Source organism: Syngnathus floridae, chromosome 7 (assembly GCF_059516105.1).
Source record: "Syngnathus floridae isolate MCC-2025c chromosome 7, RoL_Sflo_1.0, whole genome shotgun sequence".
Lineage (NCBI taxonomy): Eukaryota > Metazoa > Chordata > Actinopteri > Syngnathiformes > Syngnathidae > Syngnathus > Syngnathus floridae.
Genome location: NC_142419.1, coordinates 5,994,923 through 6,015,620, shown reverse-complemented (window position 1 = coordinate 6,015,620; position 20,698 = coordinate 5,994,923). Strand labels below are relative to the sequence as shown.

At 41.9% G+C, this 20,698-nt stretch overlaps 1 protein-coding gene across 2 annotated transcripts; it reads left to right on the top strand.

Annotated features, from left to right (window-relative positions):
• Positions 1 to 477: 477 nt before the first annotated feature.
• pou2af1 (POU class 2 homeobox associating factor 1) lies at positions 478 to 14,631 on the top strand. 2 transcript variants are annotated; one of them, XM_088381491.1, is made up of 5 exons: positions 478 to 608; positions 5,717 to 5,862; positions 12,943 to 12,982; positions 13,085 to 13,230; positions 13,817 to 14,631. In XM_088381491.1, exons 1-5 carry the CDS (start codon positions 593 to 595, stop codon positions 14,222 to 14,224), a joined length of 756 nt encoding a protein of 251 aa, XP_088237617.1. In that variant the 5' UTR covers positions 478 to 592; the 3' UTR covers positions 14,225 to 14,631. The 2 variants fall into 2 exon arrangements, with proteins under 2 accessions (XP_088237617.1, XP_088237616.1); XM_088381490.1 differs by having other exon boundaries at positions 13,085 to 13,359.
• Positions 14,632 to 20,698: the final 6,067 nt, after the last annotated feature.

Here is a 20,698-nt window from a genome sequence, read left to right as displayed (position 1 = left end):
TAATTAATTTTATAATTGGATAAGTATTATAATTTTAAAAAATTATTTGTCTTAATATTTCATTTTTCAATATTTTTTCTACATTATCTTATTTTGTACTAAAAATAAATGATTTTTTTAATATTTGTTATTTCAATGATTACCAAAATAATTGTGATTAAATTTTTTTTTTCAGACTCGAACAGCCCTATACAACCCTTCAGTACATTAAAAGGATGAACTATGCTGCAGTGCTTATGTGAATCAGTCTTATATTCATTTCTAAAAAGATTTTTGAAACAAAGCACTGTATCTACTGTATCTCACCAAACGTGTGGAGTCAGCATATTAGCAATGGAATATTGAGAGGTTTGGTGCACTCATTCAAAATTTGTACAGGCAATAAAATTTCCTGGTGTTTGTGTTTCATTGATTGTATCTTGAAATTATTCATAACTCTGGAAACAAAACAGTGTTGGTTGGCCATACTGCCATCAGGGCAAAAAGACAACGCGTGACGAGAAGCTGCAACATCCCAGGGGAATTGTTAGCCTGTTAAAAAGTGTCCGCACTCCTCTTTGATTTGCAATGTTCGACTATCAACGTCAGCAATATGCACTTAGACAAATGTGAGTATGAAATTTTGTGCGCTTTGTAATGTGATGTGTATTGTTTTATTACTTTTGATAAATTAATTGTATCTGTTTTATATACCGTATTTTTTGGACAATAAACCGCTACTTTTTGCACAAGCCACTGTGCGGTTTACTATGGATTCTTTACTATGGATGTTTTTTATGGTATAGTATGATTTATGCATATTCTCTTACATATGGAAATTAAACATTAAAACACCTGCTGCTTATAGTCCAGGCTTCCCTGACTTTTAGCTGGTGAGTCTTATATTCAGGGCTAACACGTTCCTGTGTTACAAACTATAATAGCGTATCATATTTGCACATGAGAACTTTGCAATATCAGGATTGTGAATTTCATCTTTCTTTGTCAAAATCCCCTTTTTATTTTACTTTTATCTTACATCTCTGTTTTATTTTTTCAAACAAGTTTTTAGCACTGTTAACTGCTGCAGTCACTTTTACACAAATACTGTTTTATACTTTGTAACATTTGTGGGACTCTTTGCAAATAGCGATCCTTTGAAAAATGGCTTCACATTAAAATTGAATTATAATCTTGATATGCAAAAAGGCAGTAGACCTCCATCTTTGTAAATTACTGTGCACCTGTGGCACTTCCTCTTTTGACTCAAGCAAGTCCATGTATATATATTGTCTGTGTGGATTCTGTATTCATGTGTTCAAAGAATTAGGAGTAAATTGTTCTATTAAAGTATTTACATTTAAAGGTATTAACATTGATTAAGCTGAACTGTACTACGACACTGAATTTATAAAGTATTCTATGGGCAACCTTTTGACACTTCATTTCCAAATACCTCACGCACTGTAATATATCACTGTTATGAATCTGTTAATGTGAGATGGGCCAATATCAAGTTCACAGGAAATTCCATTCACTCACTGCAGATGTTATCAGTCATGCAATGATGTGCATTTAGAGTTCACCATGTAATTCAGAACCCTTTATTTTGGACAAAAAATAAAAAGTCCAAAATCTCGCGCATAACCTTCTCTTGTCGTGCTCACTAGACCAATGTTAGCGTAAAATAATTACAAAGACTTTTTTTTCCCCATCTGCTTTGTATACAGTTTATTCTGTTTATGGTTACAGGGAATTGACTGTCCCAGCTGCTGTCTGGTATGAGCCAGACTTTAGCCTAGCAGTCAGTCACAGAGTTCATACAAAGACAGACAACCATTCACACTGTCACTGAGTAGTAATTGAACCCACAGTGCCCCAAGTGAACCCTGACAATGTGAGTCATCGTGAAAAAACATTCATTTGTTTAAATAATGTGAAATTCTTTAATGATTCCATTGAACCTATGCATATGAATACTTTCCTAACAACAATTCTGAAGCTCTCATCATGCTGTAGGGCCATAAGTTTGCACCTGAACTTTTAGTGACACGTACAATGTTATCAGACACCTATCAGCTACAGATAAGAAGGGAAAATACAGCCATGTGCCACCTCACCTTCACAATAGAGATTATGTGGATGTACAGAGCCAATGGCACAACAGACACTTGCCCTTTTACCCTTGTCACTGTGCTGCAAAAAAGCCCTAGAGGTGAAAGGTAGATGACATACAGTAACAGTAAAGTTTAAGTAAACAGAGTAATAAGAACATGTTGTGGTATAGTAGCTTAGTTAACAATAGATAGTAGATAACAATAGTCCAATAGACAGATGGTAGGTGTGAAATTTTAAGTGCTGTTTTATTTAGTGTTCATGAGTAGGTGTCTGGTAGCCAAGGGGAGGTAAGTGTTTATGTGATGGGAGGTTGTGGTCTGGATGAACTGCAGCCTCGTGCCTAAGGGGAAAAGGTCCGACAAGTTTAGTCCAGGGTGAGTTGGGTCAGCTGTAATCTGACATGAAGTCCCCAGGTCCTAGAGACCGATTGGTTTTGAATGGATGGGATCCTACAGACCAGGGGTCGGGAACCTATGGCTCGCGAGCCAGATATAGGCTCTTTTGGTGACTGCGTCTGGCTAATGAACTTTTTGATGACTTCACCGATAAAGAAAAGATACTCAAACGGATAAAAGACATGCCTCCGTCAGCAAGAACCGTTCACGATCGGGCTATTATGACTGATGAGAGCCTCAACGCCTGCATGAAGCTCAACCTCACCGCATATCAACCGGACTATCCCCTCCCTCCATAAACTGGTCCGCGGAGGAGTATTCCAACACGATAACGACCCCAAACACACCTCCAAGACGACCACTGCCTTCCTAAAGAAGCTGAGGGTGAAGGTGATGGACTTGCCAAGCATGTCCCCAGACCTAAACCCTATTGAACATCTGTGGTGTATCCTCAAACGGAAGGTGGAGGAGCGCAAGGCCTCAAACATCCATCAGCTCCGTGATGTCATCATGGAAAAGCGGAAGAGGATTCCAGCAGCGACCTGTGAAGCTCTGGTGAACTCCATGCCTAAAAAGGTTACGGCGGTGCTGGAAAATAATGGTGGCCACACAAAATTCTGACATTTGGGTCCAATTTTGACATTTTCAGTTGGGGTGTACTCACTTTTGTTGCCAGCTTTTTACACATTCATTGTTGTATTTTGAGTTACTTTGAAGTAACAATACATTTACTTTGATATCCAAGCTCTACAGTGACTACTTAACATTGTCTCAAAGTGTCATTTCTTCAGTGTTGTCCCATGATATAATTAAAACATCGCAGAAATGAGAGGGGTGTACTCACTTTTGTGCGTTACTGTGTTTAAAGTGATTTAGATGTGTCCCACCCTCAACACACCTGATTGAAATGATTGGGATTGTTATCATTTATGTACAGAAATTGCTGATGAACCTTATTTGATATTGTGGATAATAGCCTTTGAGAACTGGACTTGGTGGCCCATGCCATAAGGTGATGGAGAAGGTAAGGATGGACTCAGTGAGGGTGGCGTAGAACTCCACCAATGTCATGGTTGTCAGCTTGCTCAGCTGAGAGCATCCTCTGCTGGGCCTTCTTGATGCAGAATCTGATGGCCAGCTCCCACTTGGGTCAGCCCTTGGTGATTGTGGTGTCCAGAAAGTGGAAGAAGTCCATTATGGAGATGAAAAAGCCTGTGAGTGAATAGAGGCATGACGGTGGCCTTCCTAATTTGGGATAATAACCCTCAGGTTGTGGTTGTTGAAGTTACACCAGGACACCAGCTGGTCCACCTCCATATTGTAGGCAAACTCACAGTCTTGCATAAGCCTAAAGAGGGTGGTGTCATCCACAAACGTGCACAATTTTACGATCTTGTGCATGACCAACAGACCACTTTTAAAGTATATTAAATGAGAGGCTTTGATTGGCCATGGTTGAAGCCAGCTATGACCACTCCCACGACGGCGTACCCCTGCCACTTGCAGATCCTGCATAAGTACCAACATGAGGCCTAACCCATCTCCATGCAGGATTTACACCAATCATGAAAGAGGAGCTCTTGGTCTTAACTAATGTCTGCACATATCAAGCAGTTCGTCTGTTTTCTACTGAGCTTGTGACACTGTGTGCGTGACCTTTCAGTCATCAGGTTAAGTTAAGTACTGGTGCAGTTACTGCAATTCCTCATAAAGGTAAAGCAATATTTATGCAACAATGTGTTTTCTCTTTTGTGATTGAAATTAAGTAGAAAATTGTGGAGTCGTGGGAATGTGGAAGTTGACTTTTTTCTGTTTTTACTGTTGGCCACCACCTTCACAGTCTGTCAGAGTCAAAATCAAGGTAATCAAACTTTTACTAGTTAAGTTTGACATTGCGAACCACAAACTGAAAGTTGTTCCCCTCCACAGGCCATATTTAGTACTGCACACTAGACAATGGTGAGGGAGTACTCCTTTTGCTGCGGAATTCTTTATTTGAAAGCGGCCCATTCATTATTCCATGAAAATGACATGATCAGCCGCGAGTGTTCACCGCATTTCACCTTTTATAAATTAGCTGAGAGATTTTCCCGGTGTAGAAAATAAGCATCAGGGGAGAAAATAAATGCATGGCCTCTAAAGTTCTGCCTCGCAGTCAAAGCTTTTGGGTGGATTAGTTCTGACCTTTCTCTGTGAAGTCTTCCTGTTCTCAACGTCCTTATGTGGGAAACTCCAATTTTCTCCCACATTCCAAAATCATGCATGTCAGGTTAATTCAAGACTTGACACTGTCCAATACAAAGGGCTGTCTCTCTTTGTGCCCTGAGATTGACTTGTCTGTTGCAATTTACTGCCTCTGGCATGTCAACTGATATTGTCTTCGGCTCACCCCTGACCCTGGGGTCAGGATTTGGATCACAGATGGACTTCATGCATCTCACTTTTTAGACATTATAACATGTCTAACATATGTATAAAGATTTTAACCACAATCAAAATGTACTTTGTCAGCAAGGGACATATGTATCAGTGTGTTTTGCTTTGAGTGTGTCACACCACTTCCTGTTTTGTTTCTACTTCTAAAGCAGGGGTTTTCATCTGGTTTTGTCCAGAGGACCATCATTATAGCCAAGAAGCAACTCGGGGACCACTGCTTTGGCGGAATATTATTTTATTTTGCACCAAAGGAAGATAGACATATACAGGCCATTTATTTGGATCTGTATGTCTATATTGGGAATCTCAGCTACATTTCACATAATTTGGATGGGTAAATGATTCACAAAATTAGCTGGTAAACAAATCAAGTTTAAATAAATAAATAAATAAATTTTAAAAACTTTACAATTTTCCATTTCCAATTTCGCGGACCATTTGCAATACCGCCACAGACCACGAGAGAGCCGCGGACCACCTGTTGGCAATCATTGTTCTAAAGGACTGTATCACGGTCTCTATCGTGGCACTATCAAAACAAACAAATCTGGACTTATCCAACATGTCAATGGTCACTTTGATTTGCAGGAACAGAGGAGTTTATGTCACAATGCTTTGTGTTTAATTTGCAATTGTTGTCTAATAGATCACACTGTTTGCAATTGCTGATAAACTGCTCCTTCCATCAGGTCTCATAGTCCAGCAAGTGTATTATAAATGTGCCCAGAGCTTGTTTCTCCACACAATGGAAATTAAGTTGTATTCATGGTTTTTTCTGTCATTTCTAGCCTATCCTGCTGCTCTGAGCAGGTCCAGGCCATACCAGGGTGTTCGAGTCAAAGATCCAGTTAAAGAGCTGCTGCGAAGAAAAAGAAGTGCAGAGTGGCCAAGCACCAAGACAACTTCACATCATATTGCACCTAACATGACCCAAGTCAGTTTGAGTGAAACAGTTTGAAAGCTATTGATTAATAATTAGCTAGTTGTATTTGTGTGAGGGTGTTTGACATTTCTGTGAAAGTGCACAGTATCATTCTGAGCTCTAAAGAGGGCAAAATAAGGTCACCAAAATTTTAGACAAGTGTAGTCTTCTCCCTTTTGGCTTCACCTTACTCACAGGTCTGAACAATAAATCATCCTCTTCCATGCCTTCCCAGTTCTCGCCATCTTTAGCTTTAACAGCAGCTATTTGCAAGTCTCCCTTCGTCACGTCCATAAATCTCCTCTTGGGTCTTCTTATTATCTTAGCTGGCTTACAACTGCAATGAGTTGTAAGCTAGCGATCAGGAAAATTAGAAAAAAATGTGTTTAACTTCAACAAATTCATCATAACTAACTCATCAAATTCTCGATTTGACTCAGATTGCAGATACCAGTAAACCAGTAACCAGGGTGATTTCCTAGTCTTTAAAAATATAAAAGTAATTTTAATAATCCAAAAAAAAAGAGAGATTTGCGAAAAAACAATAACAACCTAACAACGATGAGCTTGTCTTAAATATTGATTGATTTGTTTTTTTGGCATGTACAGAGTTATAGTTTCATCATCATAGGTTTCTGTATGTACTGAACAAATACAGAACTTGCCGAAACAGGATGAAAGAACCTTGCTTATCGGTTCCTCTCTCCTTTCTCCCTACGATTGGGTGGCAACCAGTTCAGGCTGCACTCCGCCTGCTGCCCAAAGTCACCTGGGATAGGCTCCAGCACGCCCGCAACCCTTGTGAAGAGAAGCCTTGAATGAATGAATTAATTTTTACATCCAACTCCAGAGGAGTAGTAGTGCCTCTCATGTTTATTTGCTTTAAAGCATAAATGCCTTTTCTCACTTCTGTCCTATACATTTTGTCTTTACTTTAACAAGCGGTTACAAAAAACCACACAAATAATTATACTGTCATAGGAATACTTCAACATCGTCTTTGAAAATGCTGGATTTTTATTCAGCTTTTATATGAAAATAGACTCTTGAAAGGAAGCAACCCAATGACAAAAAGTGTCTTTCAAATTTTTGCAGCTGAAGTATAATGCTTTATGCTAGTGACAGCAAGATCTTTTAAAAGAAGCCACATCATGTTAAACCAACTTTTTGACATTTTCATCCATCCATCCATCCATCTTCTTCCGCTTATCCGGGGTCGGGTCGCGGGGGCAGCAGCTTTAGGAGGGACTCCCAGACTTCCCTCTCCCCAGCCACTTCATCCAGCTCATCCCGGGGGATCCCAAGGCGTTCCCAGGCCAGCTGAGAGACATAGTCTCTCCAGCGCGTCCTGGGTCATCCCCGGGGTCTCCTACCGGTGGGACATGCCCGGAACACCTCCCCAGGGAGGCGTCCAGGAGGCATCCTGATAAGATGCCCGAGCCACCTCATCTGGCTCCTCTCAACGTGGAGGAGTAGCGACTCTACTCCGAGTCTCTCCCGGATGACCGAGCTTCTCACCCTATCTCTAAGGGAGAGCCCGGACATCCTGCGGAGAAAACTCATTTCGGCCGCTTGTATCCGAGATCTCGTTCTTTCGGTCACGACCCATAGCTCGTGACAATAGGTGAGGGTAGGAGCGTAAATCGACCGGTAAATTGAAAGCTTTGCCTTTTGGCTCAGCTCTCTCTTCACCACAACGGACCGGTACAGGGTCCGCATTACTGCCGACGCTGCACCGATCCGCCTGTCGATCTCACGCTACATCCTCCCCTCACTCGTGAACAAGACTCCAAGATACTTGAACTCCTCCACTTGGGGCAGGATCTCATCCCCGATCCGGAGAGGGCATTCCACCCTTTTCCGATCGAGGACCATGGACTCGGATTTGGAGGTGCTGACCCTCATCCCGACCGCTTCACACTCGGCTGCGAATCGTTCCAGCGAGAGCTGGAGATCACGGCCTGAAGAAACCAACAGCACCACGTCATCTGCAAAAAGCAGAGACGCGATGCTGAGGTCCCCAAACCGGACCCCCTCAACGCCTCGGCTGCGCCTAGAAATTCTGTCCATAAAAATTATGAACAGAATCGGTGACAAAGGGCAGCCTTGGCGGAGTCCAACCCTCACTGGGAACGAATCCGTCTTACTGCCGGAAATGCGGACCAGACTCTGGCATCGGTGATACAGGGACCGAACCGCCCTTATCAGTTGGCTCGGCACCCCGTACTCCCGAAGCACCCTCCACAGAACCTCCCGAGGGACACGGTCGAACGCCTTCTCCAAGTCCACAAAACACATGTGGACTGGTTGGGCGAACTCCCATGCACCCTCGAGGATCCTGCCGAGGGTGTAGAGCTGGTCCACTGTTCCACGGCCAGGACGAAAGCCACACTGCTCCTCCTGAATCCGAGGTTCGACCTCCCGACGGACCCTCCTCTCCAGCACCCCTGAATAGACCTTACCAGGGAGGCTGAGGAGTGTGATTCCCCTGTAATTGGAACACACCCTCCGGTCCCCCTTCTTAAAGAGGGGAACCACCACCCCAGTCTGCCAATCCAGAGGCACTGTGCCCGATGTCCATGCAACGTTGTAGAGGCGTGTCAGCCATGACAGCCCCACAACATCCAGAGCCTTTAAGAACTCCGGGCGGATCTCATCCACCCCCGGGGCCTTGCCACCGAGGAGTTTTTTGACTACCTCAGTGACTTCGGCCCCAGAGATTGGAGAATCCGCCTCAGAGTCTCCAGGCCCTGCTTCCTCAATGGAAGGCGTGTAGGTGGAATTGAGGAGGTCTTCGAAGTATTCTCCCCACCGACTCACGACGTCCCGAGTCGAGGTCAGCAGCACGCCATCCCCACTGTAAACAGTGTTGACGTTGCACTGCTTCCCCCTCCTGAGACGCCGGATGGTGGACCAGAATTTCCTCGAAGCCGTCCGAAAGTCATTCTCCATGGCCTCACCGAACTCCTCCCACGCCCGGGTTTTTGCCTCAGCAACCGCCGAAGCCGCGTTCCGCTTGGCCATCCGGTACCTGTCAGCTGCCTCCGGAGTCCCGCAGGCCAAAACGGCCCGATAGGACTCCTTCTTCAGCTTGACGGCATCCCTTACCGCCGGTGTCCACCAGCGGGTTCGGGGATTGCCGCCACGACAGGCACCAACGACCTTACGGCCACAGCTCCGGTCGGCCGCCTCAACAATGGAGGCGCGGAACATGGTCCACTCAGACTCAATGTCCCCCGCCTCCCCCGGGACGTGGGAAAAGCTCTGCCGGAGGTGGGAGTTGAAGCTCTTCCTGACAGGAGATTCTGCCAGACGTTCCCAGCAGACCCTCACAGAGCGTTTGGGTCTGCCAGGTCGGACCGGCATCTTCCCCCACCATCGGAGCCAACCCACCACCAGGTGGTGATCAGTTGACAGCTCCGCCCCTCTCTTCACCCGAGTGTCCAAAACATGCGGCCGCAAATCCGATGACACGACTACAAAGTCGATCATCGAACTGCGGCCTAGGGTGTCCTGGTGCCAAGTGCACACATGGACACCCTTATGTTTGAACATGGTGTTCATTATTGAAAATCCGTGTCGAGCACAGAAGTCCAACAATAGAACACCGCTCGGGTTCAGATCAGGGGGGCCGTTCCTCCCAATCACGCCCTTCCAGGTCTCACTGTCATTGCCCACGTGAGCATTGAAGTCACCCAGTAGAACGATGGAGTCCCCAGAAGGAGCGCTCTCCAGCACTTCCTCCAGGGACCCCAAGAAGGGTGGGTACTCTGAGCTGCTGTTTGGTGCATAGACACAAACAACAGTCAGGACCCGTCCCCCCACCCGAAGGCGGAGGGAGGCTACCCTCTCGTTCACCGGGGTGAACCCCAATGTGCAGGCGCCCAGCCGGGGGGCAATAAGTATACCCACACCTGCTCGACGCCTCTCACCGTGGGCAACTCCAGAGTGGAAGAGAGTCCAGCCCCTCTCGAGAGGGCTTGTACCGGAACCCAAACTGTGTGTGGAGGCTAGTCCGACTATATCTAGTCGGAATCTTTCTGCCTCGCACACCAGCTCGGGCTCCTTTCCAGCCAGAGAGGTGACATTCCATGTCCCAAGAGCCAGCTTCTGCAGCCGGGGATCAGACCGCCAAGGTCCCTGCCTTTGGCTGCCGCCCAGCTCACATTGCACCCGACCCCTTCGGCCCCTCCCACAGGTGGTGAGCCCATGGGAAGGGGGACCCACGTTTCCATTTCGGGCTATGCCCGGCCGGGCCCCATGGGCGAAGACCCGGCCACCAGACGCTCGCCTTCGAGCCCCGCCTCCAGCTTTTTGACATTTTTTTTAATGCTAATTCCTCACCAAAACTTCACCCATCTCCTGCTCCTTCCTCCCCTCAAAGCAAGCAGAGGTGTCATATTCAGGTCAAAACCCTGACACAACTTTAGCCACAGCTGCTTCTATTCAACTGAGCTGCAGGTAAACTAGCTCTCAAGAGTTGGGTTGTGTATTTGTGGTTTATTAGAAACACTGTGACTGACACCAAACTGTGGCAGGGTTTCTAAATTCAAGGTGTAGATTTTACACCCCTGGTAAGCAACAGTTCTGCCAAATCCAACAAAAAGGGCCGGGTTGTCACTTTGTGATGTCACGAAGTGAGGAACCATCTCCATACGGTGATGGACCTGCACAATAACACAAGCCTTTTCTCCAAACAGCTGTCTCTGCAATATGAGTTAACGTGTTCTGTTCTGATTTTGGTGTGTCAAAGAAATTATACGTAAAATATTTCCACAAATCGCTCGAAATGTGCTCACAGCATTGCTGTTAGGTGCATTGAATGAGTTGTATTCATTGTAAGTTCTACTTGTTTTTACAGTGTAGTGGGGGTTTTAATGAACCAGGCATCTTCTGGAAAAATAGCCACCAAAAATTTGAAAAAATTATATGCTATAGTTGCCAATAGATGCCTACAAATATTGTGTAAGTGTGAAAAGATTACAAATAGCATATAAATGGCTCCTTTAATGTTTATTTGGGAGCTTAAGATCAGGGGAAGTTTTGAGAATAATTGTCAATTAGTTTTGTATATGTGAAGCCCTTTGAGACTGCTTGTGATTTAGGGCTATATAAATAAACTTGAGTTGACTTGACTTGAATTTCTGGAAACCATTTTCGCAGATTAAAAATTCTTCTAAGGGGGTCACCAATATGGTGTAACCCGTGAGTAGCAATGGGCCTGTTTTGGAAATAGGTCGCCAGTGATGTGATTTTTCTAGGAATGCTGCAGAAACAATCATTTGAAAATGTTAATACTTAATCAGTAGCAAAGATCTCCATTTTAAAAATGTTGATGATTCCTAAATAATGATCCTTCAGTTGAATTTTATTAATGCACGCTTGGGTTGAAGTTTCTCAAACTGTCTAGAAAAGATAATGGATCACATTGGGATTTCCCCCCCTATTTTTCAGATGCTTGGGGCCCGGCGCGCAGATTTAAAACAAAATGTTTGTGGCCTGAAAAAAAAAACATTTTGACAGCTGAAGTATGAGACCCAAATCATAGATGCTATTCACGAGAGCTTCAAGAAAAGCCCTGCAGTGAGCCAGAGCTTTTTCCTGAACACAGAGGGGATTTTGTCCTTATATAATGCAGGTGTTTTTCCATGACAGTTAGAGCCATTTGCTGTATGGCTCCGGGACAGGGCACAGTGCCCTATGCAAAATAACCTGAAGCCTTGCCAAAGATCCATCCCACTTGCTTTTTATTGCACCCACACACAGACAACACGCACACACTCAGATAGTTCAGAATGTACCCATTGATAAGACAACTGTTGGCAAACGCTTAAGAGAGACCAGTGACAATTGTTTCCAAAATCTTCAGCGTAAACATATTTGGAACACTCTTAGACACTTAACATTACGATAAAAACATCCTTTAGAAGTGTAACCTATTTCAACCTGTGCATGCCACCTGATAAAATGAATGTGTTTCGTCTCTGCTAGCAGCACTTGTGTTTGTCCTTGTCTGTTATTTACCATTTTTTGTAATTCTGGCACTTGTTTTATTCTTGCAATCGTATTATTCTTGCACTCATATGCACTGCTGTGACAAGTGAATTTCCCCGCTGTGGGATGAATAAAGTTCTATCATCGTCATCATCCTCAAAAATGCTTTCATCATTTTGAACTAGGAATTTGGCATTTAATCAGAGATAATAATAAAAGTTGGAATGACAATATATATATTTGTAAGATGACAATTTACCTGCCTCTGAATTCCTGGATTGCCAGCTAGCAGTTGTGTGTGTACACAATTATACAGCTGGCAGCTTAGTGGTTAAAAGTGATGAAACTTGAGCCTTATGGAAAATATCACATTATCTTTTGATTGCTGCAAACTAGTAATCTGCCATTTAAAGGGAATTTTAAGCAATTTAAAATCATGAATGAAAATTGTTTGTTTAAAAAAATACCCATAAAAAATGAATATTTTTTATGGGTTTCTTTTGCATTGTATATTAATGTTCCAGTTTTCAAAAATGTTCTAAGTGCTCAATTTATTGTGCTTAGACGTTACCATGATCATTCTGAAGGGTGCAAAAGATTTAAAATTAAAAACTTAAGACAGTTCCAGATGTTCAATATTCAAATGTTTATTATGAAAATGTTCCCCTCCACAAACGTTTTTTTAAGTTACTTTAATATGAGAACTATAATTTATAATAATATAATAACTATAATTTATTCAACGATTCAGTATTAGTCTCTTTCTTGTAAAACTGCTTCTAATCTATCATTTTGTAAGCAGTTCTCCTTAGCATGAGAGCCACCCACAGCAGAGTTCCAATATGAATTCAATTCTAGACTTCAAAAGATTTATCATGGGTGCTAGATTGCTGCAGTATGACTTATTTGTTCAGTTTCTCTGCCCACTTTGTATACAGTGACATCTGGTGCAAGGGAAAACTTTGAATATTTACATATGGGATGTGGATACTGTCTATGACAGATCAGCAGCAGAAATATGATTCTGTTGTTATTTTATGATATTACATTTACTCTTTTCAGCTTTCCACTCATTATTGCAATCTATAATTTTTTTAGGAGGTGATTACACATAACAACCAGTCGACATTGGTACAAGGTATGCATTTGCCATCTGCCTTCCAGTCAAACACCTGTATGTGAAGGTTGCCAGGCATGATTGTCTCATACATGTTGTACTGTGTGTATCCATACAATTCAGGAATCTTTGAGCAAGACATAGCCAGCTGCTCCCGAGCAACGTCTCTCGAATGTGATGGAGAAATGACACAATGGAGAGCTTCACTACCTGTCAGCAGGAATGGACCGACAGTCACGTCTTGGTCCTCACCCGACTACAGTCAGCAGGTCACTTCCACTCAGCCTCTGGCCGGATCAGCTGGCCCTACTTTGACAGCTGATGTCTACATGCAAACTCTGTGCCCCAGTTACACCATGCTAACCTACACACAGACACCATTACTCACTAATGTTGGGGTGAGTAGTTTCAATTTATATTGAAAATAATGGGCAGCACGGAACTGCTTCATTGTGCTTTGGCTCAGAGTTTGAGTCTTGCCTCCGGCCTTCCTTTGTGGAATTTTTATTTTGCAATGGCAGGGGTGTTTCTGCCTGAAATAAGATGGGATAGGCTCTGGTTCTCTGCGACTTGGAACAGGATAAGCAGTTATAGAAAATTGGTAGATAGATATTCAGTATTCAGGCAAGTAATCAGTTAACCTCCCAAATTTATCAGGAACATGCTTGCCGTCAAAGACAAAATGTGGTTATGTCAAATGCTAAACCTTTGTGACCCTGATCAAACATTTTGGGTAACCCGTTATTTTTATCCAGATATTCTTGGCGGGAGATAATCCAGTCCATTCAATATGTGGTTTTGTAGATTGGCGCACTTGCTTTATCACTGCTTAGAGATTTTTTTTTCTTGTTCCAGACCATACCTGTGGCTGCAACATCATGTGCCCTTCCTCATATGGACCTTCCAGATTCAGGGTGTGCTTATATCCCCTGGGCCCAGCCCCTCACCACCATCTCCACCATGATCTCAGGGGTCCAGTTTGCCCCAGGTTCCACAACTCTATCAGGATCCTGTCTGCTACAGATGCCGTTGTCCAAGTCTTTGGCCAGCCAAGGTCATCAGCCACAGTTATTGGACCCACTGGAGTATTCAGACCAGACAAACTCCAAAACAGAGGAGGTGATTCATGAAGATCAAGCAGAAGAACTGGAAACACCGAACCTACTTGATAAAATTCTGGAGGATCAGGGGAAAGATGAATATTCAGGAGGCAAGGTGTCATATAGTAACTCCTTCTTTTTGCCTAGTGGTTTTGACACCTAATTTTTATGAACAGAGTACTTTTTGGCTCTACTGATGACAAAAGTGCTGTTGTTGACTTGCCTGCTTGTTTGTTTTTGGGCAGAATTTAAAAAAAAAACATCTAATTTTAATGAAAACTGGCATGCTTTCACACCTTACAATTTTAGTGTAAATACCAATAAAGTAATAATAGAGGACAAACAAACTCTAGAAATGTATTTGTAGCTCTGATTTAAAACAAATAATACATACAGTGTAATTTGACACCACATATTTTTCTTCCTCTTAGAATAGCTGTACCACCCTCAGGATTATGCCGGTGAGTCAGCATAAATCCCATTCAATGACACAAGGACTGAGAATCACATGTAGTGTTTGAGTCACCGCTTAAATCATTTTTCCAAAATAAAAATCAGCTAGGTAAGTGATGAGAGATCTGTGACTGTTTACAAAAGTATTCATGGTACCTTCTTACACTATAATACTTGTCAGCATATGCACTTCCTTAGGCAAGACTCGAATACTTCTGGTTTGTTGTGTGTATCATTCCAGGAGCTGTGCATGAGCGTGAGTGTTATTTAAGTGTTACATAAGTGTGATGGCAATTTAAATCCCCAAATTTGGTCATCCAGGTTTGGCTTGCAACAAGAGCATCACACTGGACACAAGCATATCTGATAATAAATCACAAGACAACATCCATCCATCCATCCATCCATCCATCCATCCATCCATCCATCCATCCATCCATCCATCCATCCACATGCTGTTCACGGTCATGGGGAGGTTTTAAAAGCTTTAATCCTAGCATCAACAATTTAATAAACCTTTGTAACCAGGGCTGTGGACTCGGACTCGGGGACTCGGACTCGGTTGGACTCGGTCATTTTTGCCGGACTCGGTGCTCATTTTGACCGAGTCCACGGAGTCCGACAATAAAAAAAAATACGTTCAATTTTATTTTCATCATGCTGCTGAGAATGCGCGTAGGAATACTGTCCACAGCCCTTCTTACGATCAATGCGGCCACGTTGAGTTGCACTTAGGCTAATGTTTACTTTATGTACCAATGTCAAGGATGATTATGTCACCCAGCTTATATCATTATTTTGATTTTGATCTAAATTAGCCTTGAATAAAGACTAAGCAGTCACATGAATTAACAGAAAAAATGGACAGCCGGACTCGGACTTGGACACTGACTCCGACTCGGAGGTCAAGAGGCCGGACTCGGACTCGGACTCGGTGGTCAAGAGGCCGGACTCGGACTCGGTGCAAAAATCCGACCGAGTCCACAGCCCTGTTTGTAACAGTTACTGTTTCGTAACGTTCTCTAACATAGCTCAGCTTCATTTTTTTGTGATGTATTAAAATTAGTTTAATTAAAAGCAACTACCTTTTTTGATGAATAATTTGTTCGATTCAAATAAATTCACTATTAGCCAGGTTTGTTAAATTTACAATTATATTTGAACAGCAGAAGAAACAAGTGCGCATGTTTCGTAAAACAGGTCTGTTATTCTGTCGATTCCACATATTCTTCTACAGTATATTCTTGTGAATATCAAGCTGTTACAAGAGATGGGGCTCCACAAATATGTATATGACTGTTTCCTGCAGAAATTGTGTTTTGCTAATGAGTTAGGTAACTCACAAGTTACGATGTTTGTCTTAGCATGGCGTTTTTCAGACTGACACCAACAGACCTGTTATGAAATCACCGGAGTATCTCTTTTTGTTTGGAAATGTTATTGTCTCAAAATCAAAGCCATCAATTTTACAAGGGGCAGCAGTTTATTTTGAAAATAACTCCAGCATGATGCTGGCATTGGGCGGAATCCTTGTACCTCTAAACACATTACAAAATGCCATGTTTGTTCAATCACTAACATTGCATCATCAAAGACGGCATGATTTCAAAACTAAAGATTGGTCAGTATTAAAAAAAAAAACGAAAAAAAAACACCCTCACATGCGGATCGACGAATAGAATAGATCGGTAATAAATAAATAAATAAATAAATAAATAAATAAATAAATAAATAAATAAATAAATAAAACCTAGGTTCACACTCCGGGGTTTCATGCCCAATATTTATTTTATTTTTTTTTGCCAAAAACAATCCTTTAATGTACTCGCTCACATTGCAATAAAAAAAAAGCAACTTCTAATGTGAAAGCAACGCGTCGGTGATGTGACACATATGCACAGAAAACATGGTGTTGAGTGACTTGCATCCACACAAAAAAAAACTATGTCACGTGGTGCAGTCTTTACGGATGGTCGATTACGGGTGGATGATTTTATCATTTCATACTGTCAGAGTAGCAAGGCAAGAGGATCGACTTTCCTCGAGCTACTTTAGGACATCACCTAAAAGTTCTAATAGTGTCTTTCCCTAGAAGTCCACTTTATGCTTCATGTTTCAAACAGGATTAAATTAAAGTGGACATTGCTAACTTTTTTTTTTTCCACCAGGTAACTAGTAACTCTACCGGAATACATTTTTAAAGTAACCTTCCCAACTCTGTACAGTCATAACTTAAAAAAAAAAAGCCCAACTTACTTGGATGGGTTTGAAAAAAAAAAAAGCACTGAGCATTCAAATATGTATGCGTCCAAGACAAAATCACATTTGCCTTGCCCTCAAATGAAATGAACAAAGGATGAAAGATGCTTTAAAATGTGTCTTCGCCAAATTCTTCACGTAAGCGAGAGATGGCATGTAAAAGATCTTGAGTCTTTTCAGGTGTGATTGACAGATGCGTTGCAGCACCTCTCACCATGTCAGTTTTCCCTCAGGGAAATCCTCTAAGAAAACCTCTGGTGCTTGTTCTGGGTTAATTTTGAAAACACTGAGTGACTTTGAAATGACATATCCAACCAATAGCTTGAGCAACGACATTTAGTACTAATTCATCCAGAATCTTCCTGTCATTTAGAGCTCTATCAAGCATGAAATCTAATGTAATTTCCCCACTCTCTTGTGGCCCTGTTCAGTCAAGTAGCCATGCAAAGCCTGTTATTTCTGCTCATTATCACTCAATCGAACGGTTACAAGTATAACATGAAATATCCATCCATTTTCTGTACCGCTTTGTCCCCATGGGGGTCACGGGCGTGCTGAAGCCCATTCTAGTTGTCATTGGCCAGTAGGCGCGGGACACTCTGAACTTGTTGCCAGCCAATCGCACACAGAGACGAACAACCATCCGCACTCTCACTCACACCTAGGGGCAATTGGGAGTGCTCAATAGGTCTATCGAGCATGTTTTTGGAATGTGGGAGGAAACTGGAGTGCCCGGAGAAAACCCACACGGACACGGGGAGAACATGCAAGCTCCACACAGGGAGGGCCGGAGGTGGAATCGAACCCGCACCTTCCTAACTGTGAGGCGGACGTGCTAACCAGTGCCCCACCGAGCCGCCTAATATGAAATATATGAAATATATTTAAATAAATAAATTAACGAGTTAATTAAAAAATGTACAAAAAACAAGTAAATAAATACATGCATACATACGTACTTACGTACGTACATACATACATACGTACATACATACATACATACATACATACATACATACATACATACATACATACATACATACATACATACATACATACATACATAGTAAATAAGTAAATAAATAAAGATGTTCTTTTGTTAAATTACAGCTTGGACTACTTTTAAGATTGAATTGTGTTCATTATGTTTCCATTAATGATAGCCATTGTATTCCTTTGTTCAGACAAATTGAGCAGGTCTTACCTTAACAAACTTTTCTGACAGTTTCGGCAGTGTCACTCTCTGAAGAAGGCGGAAGTTGCTGCCGAAACTGTCAGAAAAGTTTGTTAAGGTAAGACCTGCTCAATTTGTCTAAACAAAGGAATACCATGGCTATTTTTAAGATTATCAAGATTTTTAAGATTTTTAGTATTCTCCAGCCTGTCCGCCGGGGAGATTACATATTACACATTTAGTCGTATCAGAACAAGCATCTAGGCTCGAATGGCCATGATAATTCCTGAGAGCACTAAAAAAACATCCATCATCTATGACAGTACACCTGCACAAGCTGATGAGAACCAGTACAAGAACCTTTTTCAGAAATGATGACTTTCAAAGGCTTTCAGAGGATCACTGTACTGTGTAGTGTTTGTATCTTTTAATGTTATTAAGAAAATCTAAAAAGTTTGTTCATTTACTTGTCCAAAGATATACGATAATTGTATGAAAACATCAAATGTCTTCTACAGACGCATGTTCACTTGTACAGGCTGGTACACCTTAGTTATGTTTGATGTGTAAATAAGACGTTCCTGTCACTCTCTCAATGCAGCTGCACCGTTTGATCTGCCAACTGAGAGTTTCTGTTGTGGGGCTTGGGTGTGTGTTGGTGCTTTGTACACAATCATATGAAAGAATTTCTACAAATCACATTTGACTGAGTCAGAAGAAACTCCCTCTGATATTTGCACACAAGGGTGAAGGGCAGAGTTGCGAAATACAGCGTGAGATTATTTACACTGTTCATTGTCTTGACCCTTTGAATTACATTTCCTCATAGCTGCCATATACTGACTGAAATATGGATTTTTTTGTTTTCTTAAGAGGGTAATAAGGCACAAAGCTTTATTCCACGAATCTGATCACATCCTGTAAGTTAGATGGTTTCGTGAAGTTAAACAACTTCGTTGTACGCATTGGTGTGAAGATGAACAAAGTTTCGTATTTTAGAGATGCCATTTTGAGAGTTGCAAAGTCAGGCTTTTGTTTTTTGTTTTTTTGTCATACAGAATGATTAATTCAAGTTTTTTAATTTTATATATAACACTGCATTCATCCAAGACTCACAAATATTCTTGACTGATCAGTTCGTTCGAGTGGGTGTGACAAATTACTAATTATAATTTGCAGACTCGGATCAAATGATGTGATGTCAACGGAACCAAACTTTTGTTTACCGGGAGTCCACTTACTATGACAGTTACAAACTTAAACCATGTGGAAACGCTACTTGCTGCATCTTTATGAGAATGTGTACAGTATGGGGTCCATACACATCATGACTGATACTCTATGAATCTTCTATAAATCTTTCCAAGGCAACCTGCAAATATTCTCTAGTGAGTTGACACAAAGCAACTTTCATCCATGTAGCAGTAAAAGAAATTCCATGATTTCTTAAGGTAGGACCTGTAACGTTTCAGGTCCGTGTTGTGAAGAGAAACAAACAAGGCAAAAATTCACATCTACACTAGTGCAGGGATATCAAAAAGGCTCGTCATTCCGGAAACAAGAAAGATGTCCTTTTCCTGTCGAGTCTGGCCAGAACTCGTGGAAAGTCAGGGCACCAACCAGATGACTTTTAGTGACATACCTAAACAAAAGCCCCATATCCATTACATTTATTACAAACACAGGGGCAACAAATACACTGAAAACAGCAGTGGTCTTAAAATTGGACCTTGTGAAACACTCAGAGCAAATAAGGCTAACAAAAATCTAAGAGTGATTGCGTCAAAGAAGAATCTTATGAAGGATCAGGCAAAGGCTGAGTTCCTGGAAGAAATCAAAAATCAGATGAAAACTCTTGATCCACTTGTGAATACTCTGGAAGTAATCAAGAATGGGGATAGAAGCTAGGATGAAGGAGATCTAATTCCTCAAAGATGATAATGCCAAGCAGAATCAGCTGATCAAAACCCTCACCAGCAGAGTGGAAGAACTTAATCAGATGTACAAGATCAATGATCAATCAATAGGCCTCACAAAATCTCCAGTGTCATTACCCAGGAGGATGTCATTAAAACTCGTAACAGTGTTGATTCTGTACTATGTAGTGTCCAAAAATACAACTGGACAACCTTCATAACATTATGTTAATAAAAAAAAATCAAGTGAATGAGCACCACTTTTCCACATTTTTCAAATAAAAGGCAGCTTGAATAAATAATCGCACCAAAGATTGATTTATATGTCAGACATAAATAAAAATTCACCCCAAGAAGGTCAAGACCCATATGTAGCTGGCTTGTTTCAGCCAAGAAAAACGTTTTTGGGGGGACATTTCAGACCGTTATATTTCACTATAGGTAAGGTGTTCTTTTCTTAACGGGCGTTGTTGTGTTTGTGCTAAACATAGCTTTCAAAGTCATGGCCAGAGACTTCAACCTGGGCTTCAAAATGCTGCAAAAAAAATCGAAACCTTCCTGCCGAATGAAGAAAATTGTGTTATGGATGATACAAAAATGTAACTTTTCGCCCATAAGTGTAACAGTTTTCACAACAGTCATCTGATCTAAACAATTGATAACAAAGGTAAACGCAAACTTGCAAAAAAAATGTTTAACCTAATGAATTCTGGTGAGTGTCCAATTCATGACCTCTATCACACTTTGCCAGGGAAATTCCACATTAATTTCAGAGGCCAATATAACGGCACACAAGCACATACACTGAGGCACGCGAGCGCGCCCGCACTAACAC

Coding starts and splice junctions, on each gene's coding strand:
- pou2af1 (XM_088381490.1), top strand. Junction 5,863..12,942: donor TTGCACCTAACATGACCCAA/GTCAGTTTGAGT, acceptor TAATTTTTTTAG/GAGGTGATTACACATAACAA. Junction 12,983..13,084: donor CCAGTCGACATTGGTACAAG/GTATGCATTTGC, acceptor CATACAATTCAG/GAATCTTTGAGCAAGACATA.